Source organism: Pristiophorus japonicus, chromosome 7 (assembly GCF_044704955.1).
Source record: "Pristiophorus japonicus isolate sPriJap1 chromosome 7, sPriJap1.hap1, whole genome shotgun sequence".
In the NCBI taxonomy this organism is placed as follows: Eukaryota; Metazoa; Chordata; class Chondrichthyes; family Pristiophoridae; genus Pristiophorus; species Pristiophorus japonicus.
In genome coordinates this window covers 72,273,309-72,292,336 of record NC_091983.1, presented here as the reverse complement: position 1 = coordinate 72,292,336, position 19,028 = coordinate 72,273,309, and the positions used below count along the sequence as shown (strand labels likewise).

The following is a 19,028-nucleotide window of genomic DNA, read 5'->3' as shown; positions in this document are numbered from 1 at the left end:
GGGTTGCTAATGTAACACTACTTTTTAAAAAAGGAGGGAGAGAGAAAACGGGTAATTATAGACCAGTTAGCCTGATATCAGTAGTGGGGAAAATGTTGGAGTCAATAATCATTAAGGATGAAATAGCAGCACATTTGGAAAGCAGTGACAGGATTGGTCCAAGTCAGCATGAATTTATGATGGAGAAATCATGCTTGACAAATCTTCTAGAATTTTTTGAGAATGTAACTAGTAGAGTGGACAAGGGAGAACCAGTGGATGTGGTGTATTTAGACTTTCAATAGGCTTTTGACAAGGTCCCACACAAGAGATTGGTGTGCAAAATCAAAGCACATGGTATTGGAGGTAATGTACTGATGTGGATAGAGACCAGGTTGGCAGACAATAAGCAGAGAGTCGGGATTAACGGGTCCTTTTCAGAATGGCAGGCAGTGACTAGTGGAGTGCCGCAGGGCTCAGTGCTGGGACCCCAGCTCTTACAATATATATTAATGATTTGGATGATGGAATTCAGTGTAATATCTCCAAGTTTGCAGATGGCACTAAACTGGGTGGCGGTGTGAGCTGTGAGGAGGACGCTAAGAGGCTGCAGAATGATTTGGACAGGTTAGGTGAGTGGGCAAATACATGGCAGATGCAGTATAATGTGGATAAATGTGAGGTTATCCACTTTGGGGGCAAAAACACGAGGGCAGAATATTATCTGAATGGCGGCAGATTCGGAAAAGGGGAGGTGCAGCGAGACCTGGGTGTCATGATTCATCAGTCATTGAAGGTTGGCATGCAGGTACAGCAGGCGGTGAAGAAGGCAAATGGTATGTTGGCCTTCATAGCAAGGGGATTTGAGTATAGGAGCAGGGAAGTCTTACTGCAATTGTACAGGGCCTTGGTGAGGCCCCACCTGGAATATTGTGTTCAGTTTTGGTCTCCTAATCTGAGAAAGGATGTTCTTGCTATTGAGGGAGTGCAGCGAAGGTTCACCAGACTGATTCCTGGCATGGCAGGACTGACATATGAGGAGAGACTGGATCGACTGGGCCTGTATTCACTGGAGTTTAGAAGGATGAGAGGGGATCTCATAGAAACATCTAAAATTCTGACGGGACTGGACAGGCTCGATGCAGGAATAATGTTTCCGATGTTGGGGAAGTCCAAAACCAGGGGACATAGTCTTAGGATAAGGGGTAAGCCATTTAGGACTGAGTTGAGGAGGAACTTCTTCACTGAGAGAGTTGTTAACCTATGGAATTCCCTACCGCAGAGAGTTGTTGATGCCAGTTCATTGGATATATTCAAGAGGGAGATAGATATGGCCCTTGTGGCTAAAGGAATCAAAGGGTATGGAGAGAAAGCAGGAACGGGTACTGAAGGGATGATCAGCCATGATCTTATTGAATGGTGGTGCAGGCTCGAAGGGCTGGATGGCCTACTCCTGCACCTATTTTCTTTGTTTCTGTGAGACGGAGAATCATGAGACAGGGGGAATCTCTGAGGCAGTGGAGTAACTAGAGGATGTGGGCCCCAATGCAAACATATAAAATAACTTTATTTAGATATAATTTAAATACAGATGTTCGAAATTGTATTTTTATAAATAAAATGTAGAGCATAGACTTTTATTAATTAACAACTGTTGCATTAAATTTTCCATTTGAAAGAAAATAGTTTAAAATTTATTTTTACAAAAAATATATTATAGGGTTTTCGGTCCTATTTCACTTTTGTTTGGTTCAATTTCGCCGAAATATTTTCTTATTTTAAAAACTAATTCTTTAATTAAAAAATTTGTTTCAATTTCACTTTTGTTCGGTTCAATTTCACTTACTCTAAAAATGAACACTGAAACAAATCAACATTCAACTCCAACAACTCGTCAAAATTATGAAAAAATAACTAATGAACGATGAGAAACAATAATAAAAAATCATAACGATGGAAAGAAAGTTTCTGAAATTGCAGCATACGAGGGATTATCTTGCAGTACAGTAGGAAATATAAAAAGATACCTGACAACAGGAATAGTTGAAAAATTGTCAAAGGGTACCAATAGTGAAGAGTCCCTCTTAACCAAGATGGAAGAAGGCTTTAGAGCTATAACATCAGGGGATTGTGGTGGATATTACCGCAACATGAAAATAAATATTAGGATGTGTTTAAACAGAAGCCACATTAATTAAAATGTTACTTATTATCATGTTACTATTCAAATTATATAGTTATTTAAATTTTTATCAAAATTGAATCGAAAAAAATTATGAAATAATTTGTTTTTAGATGTTAGGGAATTTTTGCGGCAAAATTGTACCGAACAAAAGCGAAATTGAACAGAATTTTTTAATTAAATAATTAGTTTTTAAGATAAGGAAATATTTAGGCGAAATTGAACCGAACAAAAGCGAAATAGGACAGAAAATCCTGTAAAATGAAAAGTTTGAATAAAAAATCCTAAGGTTCAAGGGCTCCCTTCAGTCGAGGGCCACAATGCCGCTGCATTGGCGTAGTTACGCCACTGCTCTGAGGCGGTCGACCATCTCGTTCTTGATAGCGAAACCGACTCCGTGGAGGCAGCATTCTTCCTGTGGTTTGCCTTTCCAGAAGAAGGTGTAACCTCTACCTTGTTCCTTGAGCTGGCCTTCTCCTGCCCGCTGGGTCTCACTCATCGAAGCGTCTAAGTTCCCGGGCAACTATGGCGGTGCGGCAGTCCGGCCTGTCACTGTTGGAGTTGTCCATGAGGGTCCTGACGTTCCAGTCTTCAGTCGGGAGTCCATAATCACCAAATCAACCCTTTCATGTCAGTGTGAAGCTGAAACTGTTTAGCAGTGACTCAAAGTGCAGAATAACTGTGTGACAATGAACATAATTTAATAAATCTTGCTATATCCTGCTTGTGACTTAGCGGATAACTGGGATATCCATAAGTGAACAAGGAGCATAGTGAGCGCTATTTGTTTGTTGGATAACCACTGTCAGCAAATAATTGGGGTGGGGCTGCCAAAACAGTGAGCTGCTCTCTTTGCCAAGAATCTAAACAGCGAAAGACTTGGGGGAAAAAAAACAGAAAATGCTGGAAATCTCAGCGGGTCAGGCAGCATCTGTGGAGTGAAAGCAGAGTTAACGTTTCGGGTCAATGACCCTTCGTCAGAACTGGAGAGTGTTCGGAAAGAATGGATTCTCAACAAGCACTGAAGGGGGGAGGGGAAGAAAGAACAAAAGGGAAGGTCTGTGACAGGTTGGAAGACAGGCGAGATTGGAGAAACAAAAAGGGATGATGGTCCAAAATCAAATGGTAATGCCGGGAGTTAGAAAAACATTCGGCAAAATAAGGTGTGAATGGCGGGATAATGATCAGCTGCCATTAGAGACAAGAAGAAAAAAAGAAAGAAACAAGCTCGGTTGGGTTGGCGGGGGGGGGGGGTGGGGGGGGGTGGCGGGTGGGTGGTGGGGGGGGGGGGAAAGGGAACCAAAGATTGGCAGCGGTTACGCTCTGAAATTGTTGAATTCAATGTTGAGTCCAGAAGGCTGTAAGATGACTAAACAAAAGATGAGGTGCTGTTCCTCAAGCTTGCGTTGAGCTTCATTGGAACAGTGTAGGAGACTGAGGACAGAGAGGTCAGAGTGGGAGTGGAGTGGAGAATTAAAGTGACAAGCGACCGGAAGCTCAGGGTCACACTTGCGGACTGAACGGAGCTGCTCCGCAAAGCGGTCACCCAATCTATTCTTGGTCTCCCCAATGTAGAGGAGACTACATCATGAGCAGCGAATACAGTGGACTAAATTAAAAGAAGTACGTAAATCGCTGTTTCACCTGGAAGGAGTATTTGGGGCCCTGGATAGTGGTAAGGGAGGAGGTAAAAGGGCAGGTGTTGCATCTCCTGCGCTTGTACGGAAAGGTGCCATGGGAAGGGGAGGGGGTGCTGGGGTGATTGGGAAATGGACCAGGATGTTGCGGAGGGAGCTGTCACTTCCGAATACTGAGAGGGGAGGGGAGGGCAAGATGTGATTGGTGATGGGATCATGCTGGAGGTGGCGGAAATGGTGAAGGATGATCCATTGAACATGGAGGGTGGTGAGGTGAAAGGTGAGGACAAGGGGAACCCTGTCATGGTTCTGAGAGGGAGGGTAAGGGGTGAGAGCAGAGGTATGGGAAATAGAACGGACACAGTTGAGGGTCATGTTAACCACGATGGAGGGGAATCCTCTGTTGAGGAAAAAGGAAGACATGTCAAAGGCACTAGTGTGAAAGGTCGTCAGAGCAGATGCGATGGAGACGGAGAAACTGGGAGAATGGAATCAAGTCCTTACAGGATGCGGGGTGGGAGGAAGTATAGTCCAGGTAGCTGTCTGAGTCAGTGGGCTTATAGTGGATACTGGTCGAAAGCCTATCCCCAGAGATGGAGACAGAGAAGTCGAGGAAGGGAAGAGTCAGAGATGGACCATGTTAAGGTGAGGGAATGGTGGAAATTGGATGCGAAGTGAATGAAATTTTCAAGTTCAGGGCAAGAGCAGGAAACGGCACCGATACAGTCATCAATGTACCGGAAAAGGAGGTGAGAGAGCGGACCCGAGTAGGACTGTAACAAAGAATATTCCACATATCCCACGAAAAGGCAGCATAGCTAGGACCCATGCAGTTCTCATAGCAACACCTTTAATTTAGAGGAAGTGAGTGGAGTTAAATGAGAAGTTACTCAATGTGAGAACAAGTTCAGCCAGGCGGGGGAGGGTGATGGTGGCTAGGGACTGTTTGGGCCTCTTCTCGAGGAAGAAGCGGAACGTCCTCAGGCCATCCTAGTGGGGCATGGAAGTGTAGAGGGATTGGACGTCCATGGTGAAAAGGAGACGATTGGGGCCGGGAAACTGGAAACTGTTAAAGTGATGGAGGGCATCGGAGGAGTCACGGATGTAGGTGGGAAGAGAATGGAGAAGGGGAGAAAAAGTAGAGTTGAGATAGGAAGAAATAAGTTCTGTGGGGCAAGAACAGGCTGAAACGATGGATCTACCAGGGCAGTCCTGTTTGTGGATCTTGGGAAGGAGGTAGAAGTGGGCTGTGCGGGGTTGGGGAACTATGAGCTTGGTGGCTGTGGAGGGAAGATCTCCAGAGGTGATGAGGTCAGTGACGGTCTGGGAAATTATGGCTTGATGTTCAGTAGTGGGGTCATGGTCCAGGGCGAGGTAGGAGGAGGTGTCAGAGAGTTGGCGATCAGCCTCTGCAAGGTAGAGGTCTGTTCACCAAACAACAACAGCGTTTACCTTGTCAGCAGGTTTGATGACAAGGTTGGGATTGGATCTGAGCGAGCAGAGTGCTGCAAGTTCAGAGCAAGGTAGGTTGGAGTGAGTGAGGGGAGCAGAGAAATTGAGACGGCCGATGTCCCGTCGGCAGTTTGCAATGAAGAGGTCCAGAGAGGGTAAGAGGCCAGAGGGAGTGGTCCAGGTGGAGTGAGAATTCTGAAAACGGGAGAAAGGGTCAGCTGTGCAGAGGGAAGACTCCTGGTTGAAGAAGTGGGCACGGAGGCGAAGGCGGTGGAAAAAGAGCTCAGCATCGTGCCAAGCTCAAAATTCATTGAGATGGGGGCATAAGGGAATGAAGCTCAGGCCTTTGCTGCGGACTGATCATTCGGGGTCAGAGAGGGGAAGATCAGAAGGGATAGTGAAAACACAGCAGGGGTGAGATTTGAAGAAGGAATGGGATCAGAAGGAAGTGTGGGGAAGAAGTTCCAGAGGGGTGTTGGAAAGACTTGCATTTATCTAGCGCTTTTCACAACCTCAGGACATCCCAATTGAGTACTTTTGAAGTGCTGTGCTTCAGCAGGATTCCAGAGCATTCCAGAGATACAATTGACGTCATAGAAGCTTCTTAAATTCTCCTTGAAGTATTGGACTCTGGAATTTTCTGCCTAATTAGCATTGGTTGGCAGACGTTTTGCTGAGGATGAAATCTATGCTGTGCTAAGCTATCATTAATTAACTAACATGCTTAGTGAAAAAAAATCCAACCTGTTAGTTTAATCACCTAATTACCCTTGTAAAGTTCAGATAATCTTCAACTATAAAACTTTAAAGCGAACAACAGCAATTTTTGCAAGGTACTGGAGTCCAACCTCTGCCCATGGAACCGTACTCCAGCAAGAGTCAGCACTTGTCAGGAGAGATGGGAGGAAAACTGGAAGGAAAAAAGAAAAACATTGTTTGTAACTGAAGCAAAAGCATTGCATGTAAAAAGTTGCAATTTTGAACTACACTACTTTGAAAACTAGAATACTGATAACAATCAAAGGATAAAGGTGAACACAAATTTCACTTACCAAATCGTTGAGTGTATGGCAGAGACAAAACAAAGGCTTGCAAATAAAATCTAGCGCATAAAGTCTTATGAAGAGGACTTTTGTTATAATGCACTATTGCCAGTAAAACCACTTTTTGGCAAAGGATATAAATTGAGAATGCTTTATAGTGAATGGCATCAACAAATTCCCACCATAGCATGCCACACTGCTGAAACTTGTTTGTTCTGGATTTTAATTACTGATGGGTAAAGAAGCTGTCAGCAAAATAAGTAAGGATTTTTCAGTCTTGTAAATTCTGATTCTGACATATGATAATATTTTTAAAAGTCTCCAAATTACCATCTGCGATATTAATGTATGGAAACTTAATGTGCTAGTAATGGCCCGGATTTTGCAGTAAAAGTAATGGCGAGGCAATCAGCGCTCACAGCTGTTAGTGAGTAAATTGGACAGCACCTTCCTATGTCCACACATTCACAGTTCAACATGGAAATCAGGACGTTGCTGTCCAAGATGCCCTACTCCTCCAAAAGCAGCGCTATACCAGTATCTTGCTGAAAGATGCGACATTGAAATACATGAAAGAGTGTGAAGTTGGGGTACTTCTATGATAGATACCCACTAACACGTTCGGAAAAATGTCTGGGATTGTCCATTCAAGTGTAAGTAATTTTTTTTTAACGGCATGGTAAGTCTTAATTACTGCCATGCAACCTCTCTGGCACTGAAAATTCATTTTTACGAGTATGAAGTCTCATTTCTTCAGATTTTAATTATTGTTGGAGATTTTTTAATTTTCTTTTTCATTCTGTCTCTTTTATATCTCTCTCAATCCCATCTTTCTTTCCCTCTCTTTACTTTGCTATCTGTACACGATTTTACATTGAATTAAATATTCAATTTACACTTCCTAGTTTAGACTCTGCATTCCTCAGTAAGGATTCTTCAATCTGATTGGTTAATGGGACACGCTGTTGCTTGACTTGTTCGTACAGATTCCAGATCTCCTCTAGAGGGTGCCGCTCTGTTTTGATTTCTAATAACTGCAACTTCTAGTGTAATAATAGCACATAGAAAGTCTGTGTGCAAGTATAAGTGTAATGAACGGTGTTATAAGAACATAAGAAATAGGAGTAGGAGTAGGCCACCTAGCCCCTCGAGCCTGCTCCACCATTTAGTAAGATCATGGCTGATCTGATCATGGATTCAGCTCCACTTCCCTGCCCACTCCCCATAACCCTTTATTCCCTTATCGCTCAAAAATCTGTCTATCTCCGCCTTAAATTTATGCAATGACCCAGCCTCCACAGCTCTCTGTGGCAGAGAATTCCATAGATTTACAACCCTCTGAGAGAAGAAATTCCTCCTCATCTCAGTTTTAAATGGGCGGCCCCTTATTCTGTGACTATGTCCCCTAATTTTAGTTTCCCTATGAATGGAAATATCCTCTCTGCATCCACCTTGTCGAGCCCCCTCATTATCTTATGTTTCGATAAGATCAGTCCTCATTCTTCTGATCTCCAATGAGTATAGGCTCAACCTATCTTCAGATGTCAACCCTCTCATCTCCAGAAGCAACCGAGTGAACCTTCTCTGAACAGCCTCCAATGCAAGTATATCCTTCCTTAAATACGGAGACCAAAACTGTACGCAGTATTCTAGGTGTGGCCTCACCAATACCCTGAACAGTTGTAGCAGGACTTCTCTGCTTTTATACTCTATCCCCCTTACATTAAAGGCCAACATTCCATTTGCCTTCCTGATTACTTGCTGTACTCGCATTCACTTTTTGTGTTTCATGCACAAGGACCCCCGGATCCCTCTGTACTGCAACTCTTTGCAATTTTTCTCCATTTAAATTATAATTTGCTTTTCTATTTTTTCTGCCTAACCTCACATTTTCCCACATTACACTCCATCTGCCAATTTTTTAACCACTCACTTACCCTGTCTCTATCCTTTTGCAGATTTGTTGTGTCCTCCTCACAATTTGCTTTTCCACCCATCTTTGTATCATCAGCAAACTTGGCTACATTACACTCGGTCCCTTCATCCAAGTCATTAATATAGATTGTAAATAGTTGAGGCCCCAGCACCGATCCCTGCGGCACCCCAATAGTTACTGTTTGCCAACCGGAAAATTACCCATTTATCCCGACTCTCTGTTTTCTGTTAGTTAGCCAATCCTCTACACATGCTAATATATTAATACTCCAACCCCCTGAACTTTTATCTTCTGCAGTAACCTTTTATGTGGCACCTTATCGAATGCCTTCTGGAAATCCCAATACACCACATCCACTGGTTCCCACTTATCCACCCTACTCATTACGTCCTCAAAGAACACTAGCAAATTTGTCAAACATGATTTTCCTTTCATAAACCCATGCTGACTGTGCTCTGCTTTTCCAAATGTCCCGCTACTGCTTTCTTAATAATGGATTCCAGTATTTTCCCAATGACAGATGTTAGGCTAACTGGTCTATAGTTTCCTGCTTTTTGTCGGCATCCTTTTTTAAATAGGGGCGTTACATTTGCGGTTTTCTAATCCACTGGGACTGCCCCAGAATCCAGGGAATTTTGGTAAATTACAGCCAATGCATCCACTATCTCTGCAGCCACATCTTTTAAGATCCGAGGATGTAAGCCATCAGGTCCAGGGGACTTGTCCGCCTTTAGTCCCATTATTTTACCGAGTACTACTTCTTTAGTGATAGTGATTGTATTAAGTTCCTCCCTCCTTATAAGCCCCTTGATTATCCACTATTGGGATGTTTTTCGTGTCTTCTACCATGAAGACCAGTACAAAATATTTGTTCAGCGTCTCTGTTCTTCATTATTAATTCCCCAGTCTCATCCTCTTGGGGACCAACATTTACTTTAGCCACTCTTTTCCTTTTTATGTTCCTGTAGAAACTCTTACTATTTGTTTTTATATTCCGTGCTAGTTTACTTTCATAATCTATCTTCCCTCTCTTTATCATTTTAAAAAGTAAACTTTTTAAAAGTTCTTTGTTGGCTTTTAACAGTTTCCCAATCCTCTGGCCTCCCACTAGTCTTGGCCACATTGTATGCCCCTGTTTTCAATTTGATACCATCCCTAATTTCCTTAGTTAGCCATGGAGGGTTATCCCTTCTCTTACAGTCTTTCCTTCTCATTGGGATATATTTTTGTTGCGAGTTATGAAATATCTCCTTAAACGTCTGCCACTGCCCATCAACCGTCTCATACTTTAATCTACTTTACCAGTCCACTTTAGCCAACTCTTTAGCCTTCATACCTTTATAGTCTCCTTTATTTAAGCTAGGATACTGGTTTGAGATCCAACTTTCTCACTCTCCAACTGAATTTGAAATTCAACCACGTTATGGTCACTCACTCCTGGAGGATCCTTTACTATGAGATCATTTATTAATCATGTCTCATGTTTCTGTGTGGTTGTTGTAAGGGAGGTGTTAACTAATTTAAAATAAACAAATTAGGTTCTCCAAGATGCCTCTGATTCAGAAAGTTGTGAGTTCAAGTCGCACTCCAGAGACTTGAGCACATAACCCAGTCTGACACTCTAGTGCAATACTGAGGTTTTGCTGTACTGTCAGAGGTGTCGTCTTTCAGATGAGGTGTTAAACTGAGGCCTCGTCTGTTCTCTCATGGATGTAAAAGATCCCATGGCACTACTCAAAGAATATTAGGGGAGTTGTCCCAGTGTCCTGGCCAATATTCCTAAACCAGCATTTATTTAATTGTGGTTTGTGGGAGCTTACTTTGCTCAAATTGGCTGCTGGGTTTCCCTACATTACAACAGTGATTACACTTCAAAAGTATGTCATTGGCTTTGGGACACCTTGAGGTCATGAAAGGCGTTATATAAAGGTAAATTCTTTCTTTATTAAAATAGCAGACAGAGGAATTGTTATGTTCAGGATAAATTCACAGGACTATATTGCAAGCTCAAACTGTTGTGACCTTGGTCTCTTTATTCAGACTCCAGAGTGGGGAAGCAGCACGGTGAATCACCTTTTATACCTGCTTGCCCCAGGGTGCACAGGTGACCCTTAGATCTCCCACAGGTGTGCCCCCTAGTGGCAAGTCTTACATTTGGGTAAGGTCTACATACATACATAACATCACCCCGCCCCAAAGTCTTATTGTGCAAGTTATTTGCAAGCTGAGGCGATCTGGCGCCCCCGGGTCGATCACCTGGGTTGAAGTGCTGACATGGTGGATTCATTCTCGTGGTTGACGGTGAAGTTGGTCATGTTAGTGGGTCGCTGGGGGCTAGGTCCTTTCACAGTGGTTCCTGGTTATCTGTAGTTCGCAGTTTGATCTTGTCCAAATGCTTTACTCGTTACCCCGGAACATGGTTTCACAATCAAACGCTCTGTTTTCATCACATACACTCCATTCCTCGCTTGGCTAATGCGGTGCTAGCGGCCCAACTGGGGACCTGAACATGGTCTACATCACTTATTCTGATGTCACATGGGGGGGGGGGTGGCCGTGCAATTATGGTGCATTCTTTGCTGATGGCATACGGAAGGCTCAGTTCTGAGTGATTCTGTCTGGCGACTGCATAGCACCCAGAATAGCCGTCTCTATAGGGAGTCTACCGTTTCATGCGTGGTGCTAGGTTTAGTAGTTTGGGCTGCCTGCTCCAGGCTATTGTCGCTGACCCTGAGGTCTGGCAAGCCCAGGATGGCCGCAATGGCCTTGAGACTTTCAGTAGTAGCGAGAGGCCTAGTGGTCCCCGTGGAGCTTGGGCCGTAGTATGGGGGCCCTGGACCACTGACTGTGTGTAGCCGCCCTGCCTTGCTTTGCAACGTTAGGATGGGTCTATTGTCTCTGTGATGGATAGGTTGCCACATCCCGTCTAGCAGTTCAACTTTGGCAGGCGGTAACGTGGGATCCTGGCTGGTCCAGGTCCTAAGCTGGGGGGCCGTTACGGTTGACCCCTCGCTTTCTAGCACTTCCACGACCGCGAGTGGGTCTGCAGGCTGCGCCGTTTCCACCTCAGTGGTGGGCAACGGTGACCAACTGAGAGCATTAGTGTCGCTCTCAGTGCCTGGCCCATGGCGGATCATGTTACAGTGCATAGACCATGTTGGACAGTCTAGAAACAATGCATTGATAATGGTGCCTCTGCTCTCCCAAGCTTGTGGGATGAGCAGCTTGTCTGACTCGAGCACATATTGGGACACTCTTTGGTACGTCTCTTTAGTCCTGTGAACACAGGCTGCTGCTTTGTTTAACTCATTTGATACATGTTCAATTGTTTGGGCTCGCCCACTACTTTTGCTTGCTGCACAACACTCCCGACCCCATGCGGTGACATCTCACTTGCTACGAATACTTTGTTAGATACATATACAACTGGTTGGGGTTCGCCCGCTACTTTGGCTTGTTGTACAACATACCCGACCCCATGTGATAACATATCACTTGTTACAAGTACTTTGTCAGATACATGTACAACCGGTTGGTGTTCGCCCGTTACTTTGTCTTGTTGTAAGGTACCCCCGACCCCATACAATGGTACTTCATTGGCCGCGAAAGACCGCTCGCAAGGGTTACATGGTGCACACAATTTATTGGAGCGTAGTGGGTTCCTGGCCTTCATCGCGGCCACCCCTTTACCTTTGCCCCAAACCCAGTCGTCTTCCTTGCAGAGTGACACATTCCTCCGTTCCGTTGCGGCGACTGTCATGTATCTCACATTACTGTATATAACTGTATCTTACCATGCTATACATGACTGTAACTGGATATGACCTGTAACAATAAGCATACCTTACCACCAGGGGTGCACTTGCAGGAGACACTCCATACCTGTCCCACTGAGGTATAAAAAGGGATGTCTCAGGCAAGTGCGGGACTGGAGAGCTGTGAATTAAAGGTGCAGGTCCTGAGTGACCTTGACTTCAGCATGTGTCTGTGTAAGTCAGTCCATTAAAGTCAGGACTTAATAACGACCTCCCATGGTCTGGATGCTCTCTCATCCTGTGGTCTGGACGCTCTCTCACACCGTGGTCTGGACGCTCTCTCGTCCCGTGGCCTGGATGCACTGTCGTCCCATGGTCTGGACGCACCTTTGTCCCGTGGTCTGGACGCCTTCTCATCCCGTAGTCTGGGTGCCCTCTCGTCCGTGTCCGTGATGCCAACTGCCGTGATCTTCCTCCCCAGGTATTTTGCCTCTGGCGTCAGGAATATGCATTCGGATCGTTTCGGCCGGAGCCCCATGCCACATGATCGACCTGGAGCCTCTTCCATCGTCGCGCAGGGGTCGTCGGCTTCGGGTGGTGGCTACCGCGCCTGTACTGCTGCTCGGTTGAACTTTATCTCCTCGTGGTTGTGATGAGCGGTCTGTACCTCGGAGATCTGCAACTGGATCTGCACTTCGATGCCTGGTTGAGCTGAAAGTGCGGGTTTGCTCAGCCTCTGAGAAGGGGAGGCCTCGTTCGCCGGAGAAGTTACGCAGAGGTCTTCCCAGTTCCATCGAATCTTCCCCATCCACCTCCTGCCAAGCAGCGTTGACCCATCACCTGAAACAATCCACAGTGGTAAATCATGCACTGCTCCTTCATGGAGTACTCTTATGTCTGCACTATCAATAACTAGTATCAGTTCCTTGGTGTAGGTGCACAGCTTTGCCTGAATCAGGATCAGCTCGGGTCGCTGTGCTTCGTCGCTCCACAGCCTCTCGAAAACCTGGCTGATAACTGATTGACTCGCCCCCGTGTCTAGTTCCATGGAGACTGGAGTGCCGTTAAGTTCAACTTTTAACATTATCGGAGGGCTTTTGGTGGTGAAGCTGTGTATCCCATATACTTCCTCTTCATCCTCAGGTTCAGTTGCCTCTCCTGCTCGTTCATCGTGATCCTCGCTGGATTAGTCAGCCTCTCCTGACTCTGCCACATGGTGAGTCAGAGATCGTTTGCACATCCGCTGGAGGTGCCCCATTGTTCCACAGCCCTTGCACACATAGGGCCTGAATCTACATTGATGAGCTCTATGGCTGTCCCCGCAACGCCAACATGGTGCTAATGGATACGCATTCACGCCCCACAGCAGACTCTGAGTCACTCTAGGCCTAGGTCTGGCCTCTGCAATCGGGTAGGCCCTGCCCTGTGCCATTCTGCCTGCTGCAAACATTATTTTGTGCACGGTGCTTGCCGGTGAGCTTCAATTCTGTGAAGATATCTGTTTTGTGTTATCGCTCATGGATATGAAGGCTTGTGTTATCGTAATGGTCTTGCTCAGATATAGGGATTCGGCAGACAGCAGTTTGCGAAGGATGAACTCGTGGCCAATTCCAAGCACGAAAAAGTCCCGTAACATTTCCCCCAAGGATCTGCAAAGTCGCACTGCCTCGCAAGGTGTCTTAAGTCGGCGACAAAACTTGCCACGTTCTGGCCCTCAGAGCGACAGTGCGTGTAAAAGCAGTACCTGGCCATCAGGATGCTCTCCTTTGGCTTGAGGTGTTACTTAGCCAGCATACACAGTTCTGCGTAAGATTTGTCCGTTAGTTTGACCGGTGCCAGCAAATTTTTTAGGAGGCCATATACCGATGACCCACATAGGGTGAGGAGAATCGCCCTGCACTTGGCTGCCATCTCAGCCTTGTCCAATTCGTTGGCCACAAAGTACCGGTCGAGGCGCTCAATGAAGGCTTCCCAATCATCACCCTCAACAAATCTCTCAAGAATATCAACGGCAGCCATTACCATGTGAAAGTTTGTGATCCGTTACTCGTCGCCAATTTGTTATGTTCAGAATAAATTCACAGGACTATATCGCAAGCTCAAACTGTCATGACCTTGGACTCTTTATTCAGAATCCAGAGTGAGGAAGCAGCATGGTGAATCACCTTTTATACCTGCTTGCCCCAGGGTGCACAGGTGACCTTTAGTTCTCCCACAGGTGTGCCCCCTAGTGGCAAGTCTTAAATTTGGGTAAGGTCTACATACATACATAACAAGAATGTTATGAACTTGTCAGATGTTCATGCAGTAAGATCACAAACAGAACTTTTAGGCTATGCAGTTAAAGGTAAATGAAATAAAACAAGAAATAGAACAATTTGGGCGTGTGGAGTGCTGGAAAGTTTGGCATTTCCTTAGCTGTATTATGTTGATGTTCTGTATGCCATGGAGGGGAGGGACACATTTGCTCACAAATTTTAAAACCTCTAATGTTGGCCTTGGCATTGGCCTGGGATGGGGAGGGAGAAATTAGATTCAGTTCATTGTCCTCATTGCTATCCATAGATTCTTGCTAGCTAATGTATATGTTGATTAACGATAGAATAATGTTTGAATGTGATGTCTACCATTGTCGCACAAACTGTTGACTTTCACTGTTCAGGCTCCCTCATGACGATTTGCCACTTGAAGGAGATGTTGGAGAGTGGCTAGTGCCTGTTGAATGAAAGTTCAGGATAACTCATGAGAGCAGGGGATAAAATATGGAGGGGAAATTATCAAAATGTTCAACCAACTTACTGAATTTAACTTTTTTTTTACAGATCTTACTCCACTGATTAAAACAGAAGTTCAAATTAATCCCCCAAGCTTTCATGAAAGGCATCGACGAGCAGTGGAACATACTGAATACTCACAAGAGCATCAGCCACAGAGCCCCCTCAGAGATTGGTGTGATCCAGAATTTTGCCTGAACGGTGGAGTGTGTGGTATGACAAAAGGGAAAGCAACTTGCAAGTAGGTGAAGTTTCCGGAACGTAAAAGAGCAAAATAGTTGTTATCTCACTCCAGTTTAGTGCAACATTTAGTGTGATTAGATTGCATCTCCAATCACCTTCTTGCCTCAGTATGCACACTAGCATCAGCCCTCTGCAGTTTATACTATTCAATTGTTGTTAGAAATTTTTGTCCATTTCCACAATTGCAAACAGTATCTTGTTGGAAGCCATTCTCATTAATGTTTGAACACGCTACACCGCAGGGTGATGGGACGTGGGCCTGTACCAGTGATTCTGCATATATTCTGCATTGTTGCTGAGTGGAGGCTAGGCACTACCTCACAGAAATAGAGGAGAAAAGAAAACTACAGGACTAATAGACCCATTGATCCCATAGTTTTAATGGAGACCTTTTACTTGCTCAGTGGATATTGGAATAGTCCAGCCTCCAAATCACATCCTTTTGCCTTCTCTCATTGGATATCAAGAGAAAGAGAAGAAATGATGTAACGTGGTAGCTCTGGTCTCATTCCATAGCCAGTCAGCCTAGAAATGCATGGAGGACCAAGTTTATGGTGGGGGGAAAGGAATAGGGACTACAAATGGCCGTATTGTGAGTACCACTTCCTTACACTTACTTCTCCCTTTGCCGACAGCTTGAATCAAGTCAAGTACATATTAAGCTTCATGTTACAGGTGTGGATATTATTTCTGGGCAACAGACATTCTGATTGAATTAAACTAAGAATAAATTCACAGGGAGAACCAGTGGTGAGGTTTTGTAGCCCTATTTCTGATTTGCACTTCTTGGGAGTGTGGCTCCTTAGTGGGAGTTCAGGATCTTTGGATTTGCATCTTTTTGTTTCTGCCATAACATTAAGGAAATAAATTTGCCAGATATAACCCTTTGATGGCACAAAACTGCAAAAAAAAGCATTGTCACTGATTCCTTCCCCCAAGGACAATAACCGCAACAGATATCTACAACCCATACACAATCATATACGAACATACAAACATATGAAAATGATTGGCAGGAAAAGACCAGCTGGTCCATCAAGCTTGCCCACACTTGTTACGACTGGAGCATCAATACTAGACACTTCCTGCAACCACGTTATCTCCTGGGAGAGGCAAACTCCCCGTGGCCATTAAGGGAAAAATTTATCTGGAAAGTATCCTTTCCGTCCTCCTCAGGCAATCGAACCAGTCCTGGAGATCACATGGACCAAGTGTTACCTGTAAAGCCAATATGATACGAACTCTGCCCCAGTCAAGAACCAGCCCACCTCCTTCTTGAAGGTATGTAGATAGTCAGCACACACCACACTAGCCAGCAATACATTCCAAAGGTATAAATCTACACTGTATTTGATCATTGGAAGCCCACAGCTTTGAGGGCAATTTTAAAAGTAAGTATCAGGAGTCAAATATTGTCCGGTACCTGATCTAACATTATCCTGCACCTGTATAGGTTTTGGAACTGGCAAAAGATGTTGGGGCAGATTTTCCTATTTTGTTTTTCTGTGTTAAATAATCGTCTGGGATGTTGCACCTGGCAAAAAAATAGACAAGCTCCTTTAGCGGTGTGTGACCCTCCTCACTCAAACTACTTCTACACGCTGTGCCCAGGCCATTACTTCTTGCTTAACTACAAAGGAGGAAAGTTGTCCCAATAACCCTAATCATGAGGCCTACCTTTGTAATCACCGTAGCCCTTTCCCCCTTCATTATCAAGTTCAAATGGGATGCAGGACATGAAAATTAATATAAGCAAAAATAAGTTATCATAACCTCAGAAAAGAAGGTTGCTCACTATGCTCGCCAACACTGAGATACACACATCGGCAGGCCGGGGCCATTAGAGAGAGCAGCGTGCGGCGGCATACCACTGCAGAGAGCAGCACGTGCTGTTGCAGTGCAAACAGTTACAGCAGGAGTGACGAGGTCGGGACAAAGGAGCGGCAAGAGTTCGTAGAGGAATGTGATTGGGGCCCAGGAGAAGCGAGAGTTCGGGGCCCAGAAGAGGCGAGGGTCCAGGGGCAGCACGGGTCAGCCCACACTGCGATATAAGAACATAAGAACATAAGAATTAGGATCTGGCCGTGGACTCAGCTCCACTTACCCGCCCGCTCCCCGATATGTGTGCGCACTAGGTCCGTGCAGCAGAGCTGGTCTCCAGTCGTCTTGGTTGATCCTTGCCACTGGACCAAGACTTAGCTCTGTCAAGTCTGTGTGGTGGCTGGTGTGCAATGGCCACCACACATTAAAAAAATCCACGCACAGGCATCTTCCACCCTTCAAGATGTAGTTCGGGATCCGGAATATTAGGTCCTTCATTCAAACACTTGTGAACTCCTCCCTTTTCGGCGTGGAAGCAAGTCATCCTCGTTTCGAGGGACTGTCTATGATGTTGATATCATGCCAGGCATAATCTACATACATGTTCTCACACATGGTACAGTGGCATAATGTTACTGGGCTTGTAATCCAGAGGCCTGGACTAATGATCTGGCGACAGGATATCCAATCCCACCACGGCAGCTGGGAATTTAAATTTGGTAATGGAGAGTAATATTTCTTATTGGGGAAGCTAGATAAGCACATGAGGGAGAAATGATGGTTTAGATGAAGAGAGATCGGAGGAGGCTTGTGTGGAGCATAAACACCGGCATGGACCTGTTGGCCCGAATGGTCTGTTTCTGTGCTGGAAATCCTTTGTAATACTTTGTAACTTTGTTTTATTTTAGATGCGCCTCGACTCAAACACACCTGTATTTTGGTGAGCGTTGTGAAGGAACACAGATTCATGGTACTCTCTTTGGGCTAATGCTTGGCATAACTGCAGGTGTGCTAACCCTGACCATTGCTATTATTAGCATGATTGTAAAAACACGAAATTAAAACTGAACAAAGCGTCGTATATATGTCATGTTGATCGTAAATTTGCTTTACCAATAATTTACAAACCTTTTAGACCTTTTTATATTTTGCAAAAATTACCTGGGGAAGCATAGATTTATGAGTGTATAATTCCATAAAATTTGGGCTGTGTTGTGATTAATCACATTAAACATTACTATTTCTTCTAATGGAAATAATGATCAAATATACTCATGCAGAAGATGACCACGCGTGAGCTGACACTTATTTTCCCACCAGAACTATTCCCTGAAATAAAATCTATGACCCTTATATAAAATAACTCATCGTCATAGGTGGTCCTTCAAACGAGTTTACAGATATTTCAATGAAGAACCCGATGTTCCAGTCCTGAACTCTAATTGAAGGGATGGAAGATGCCTGAGCATGGATTTTTTTTTAACATGTGGTGACCTTTGCACATCAGCCAGCACATGGGCTTGACAGAGCTAGGCATTTATCCAGTGGCAAGGGTTATCCAGAACGACACGAGACCTGCTCTGCTGATAAAAAAATAACTAACCATGCTATAGAGCCTTCTCTGCGTAGTAGATGATAAAACTTCAAATAGTTGAATGACTTAATAATGAGACCTTAAGAATCCATTCAAAAATTGTCTTTGATGGGTATATTTAATATTAGAATCTTAGATCTACTGATATAATTGCTTTTCCAGTGCTTGTCTTGTACCAGCTTCCTGTCTTCCAATCTCCTGTCTCAGGCCATTCGTTTCTCTCAGTGCGTGAAACACTCAGCATCTATTAAAATGAAATTTCCCTGTCTAAAGAAAGGTTAACTACCCGGGTATTTTTTTTCTCTTGAAAGGGGAAGATACGATAGAAGTGTTTAAAATTATGAAAGACTTGGACAAATTGGATCCAAGCAAGCTTCTCTGCCCTATACAGAATTTAAGCACGAGGGGGGAGAAATTGACTTGTGTCGTACCCAATTTCTGGGCACCAAATGAGTGTTTGGGGGCAATTTCAGGCGGCAAAATCCCACGCCTGATTTCCCCCCCCCCCCCAGAAATGTGGCGACTGCCAAATTGGAGGCCGGTGACTTCTAGGATGCCTGACTGAAACAGGCATTAGGCCTTGTAAATATGCTAATCAGGGGCCTAATGCCT

At 44.7% G+C, this 19,028-nt stretch overlaps 1 protein-coding gene across 1 annotated transcript in view; it reads left to right on the top strand.

Moving 5' to 3' along the window:
- The window catches only part of LOC139266788 (meprin A subunit alpha-like), a 75,895-nt gene extending 58,011 nt beyond the window's left edge, over positions 1-17,884 (top strand). Inside the window, exons 13-14 of the mRNA XM_070884381.1 lie at positions 14,807-14,999; positions 17,731-17,884. Of these exons, the coding sequence (XP_070740482.1) occupies positions 14,807-14,999; positions 17,731-17,884 (347 nt within the window). The remainder of the gene's footprint in view (positions 1-14,806; positions 15,000-17,730) is intronic.
- The last annotated feature ends 1,144 nt before the right edge of the window (positions 17,885-19,028 follow it).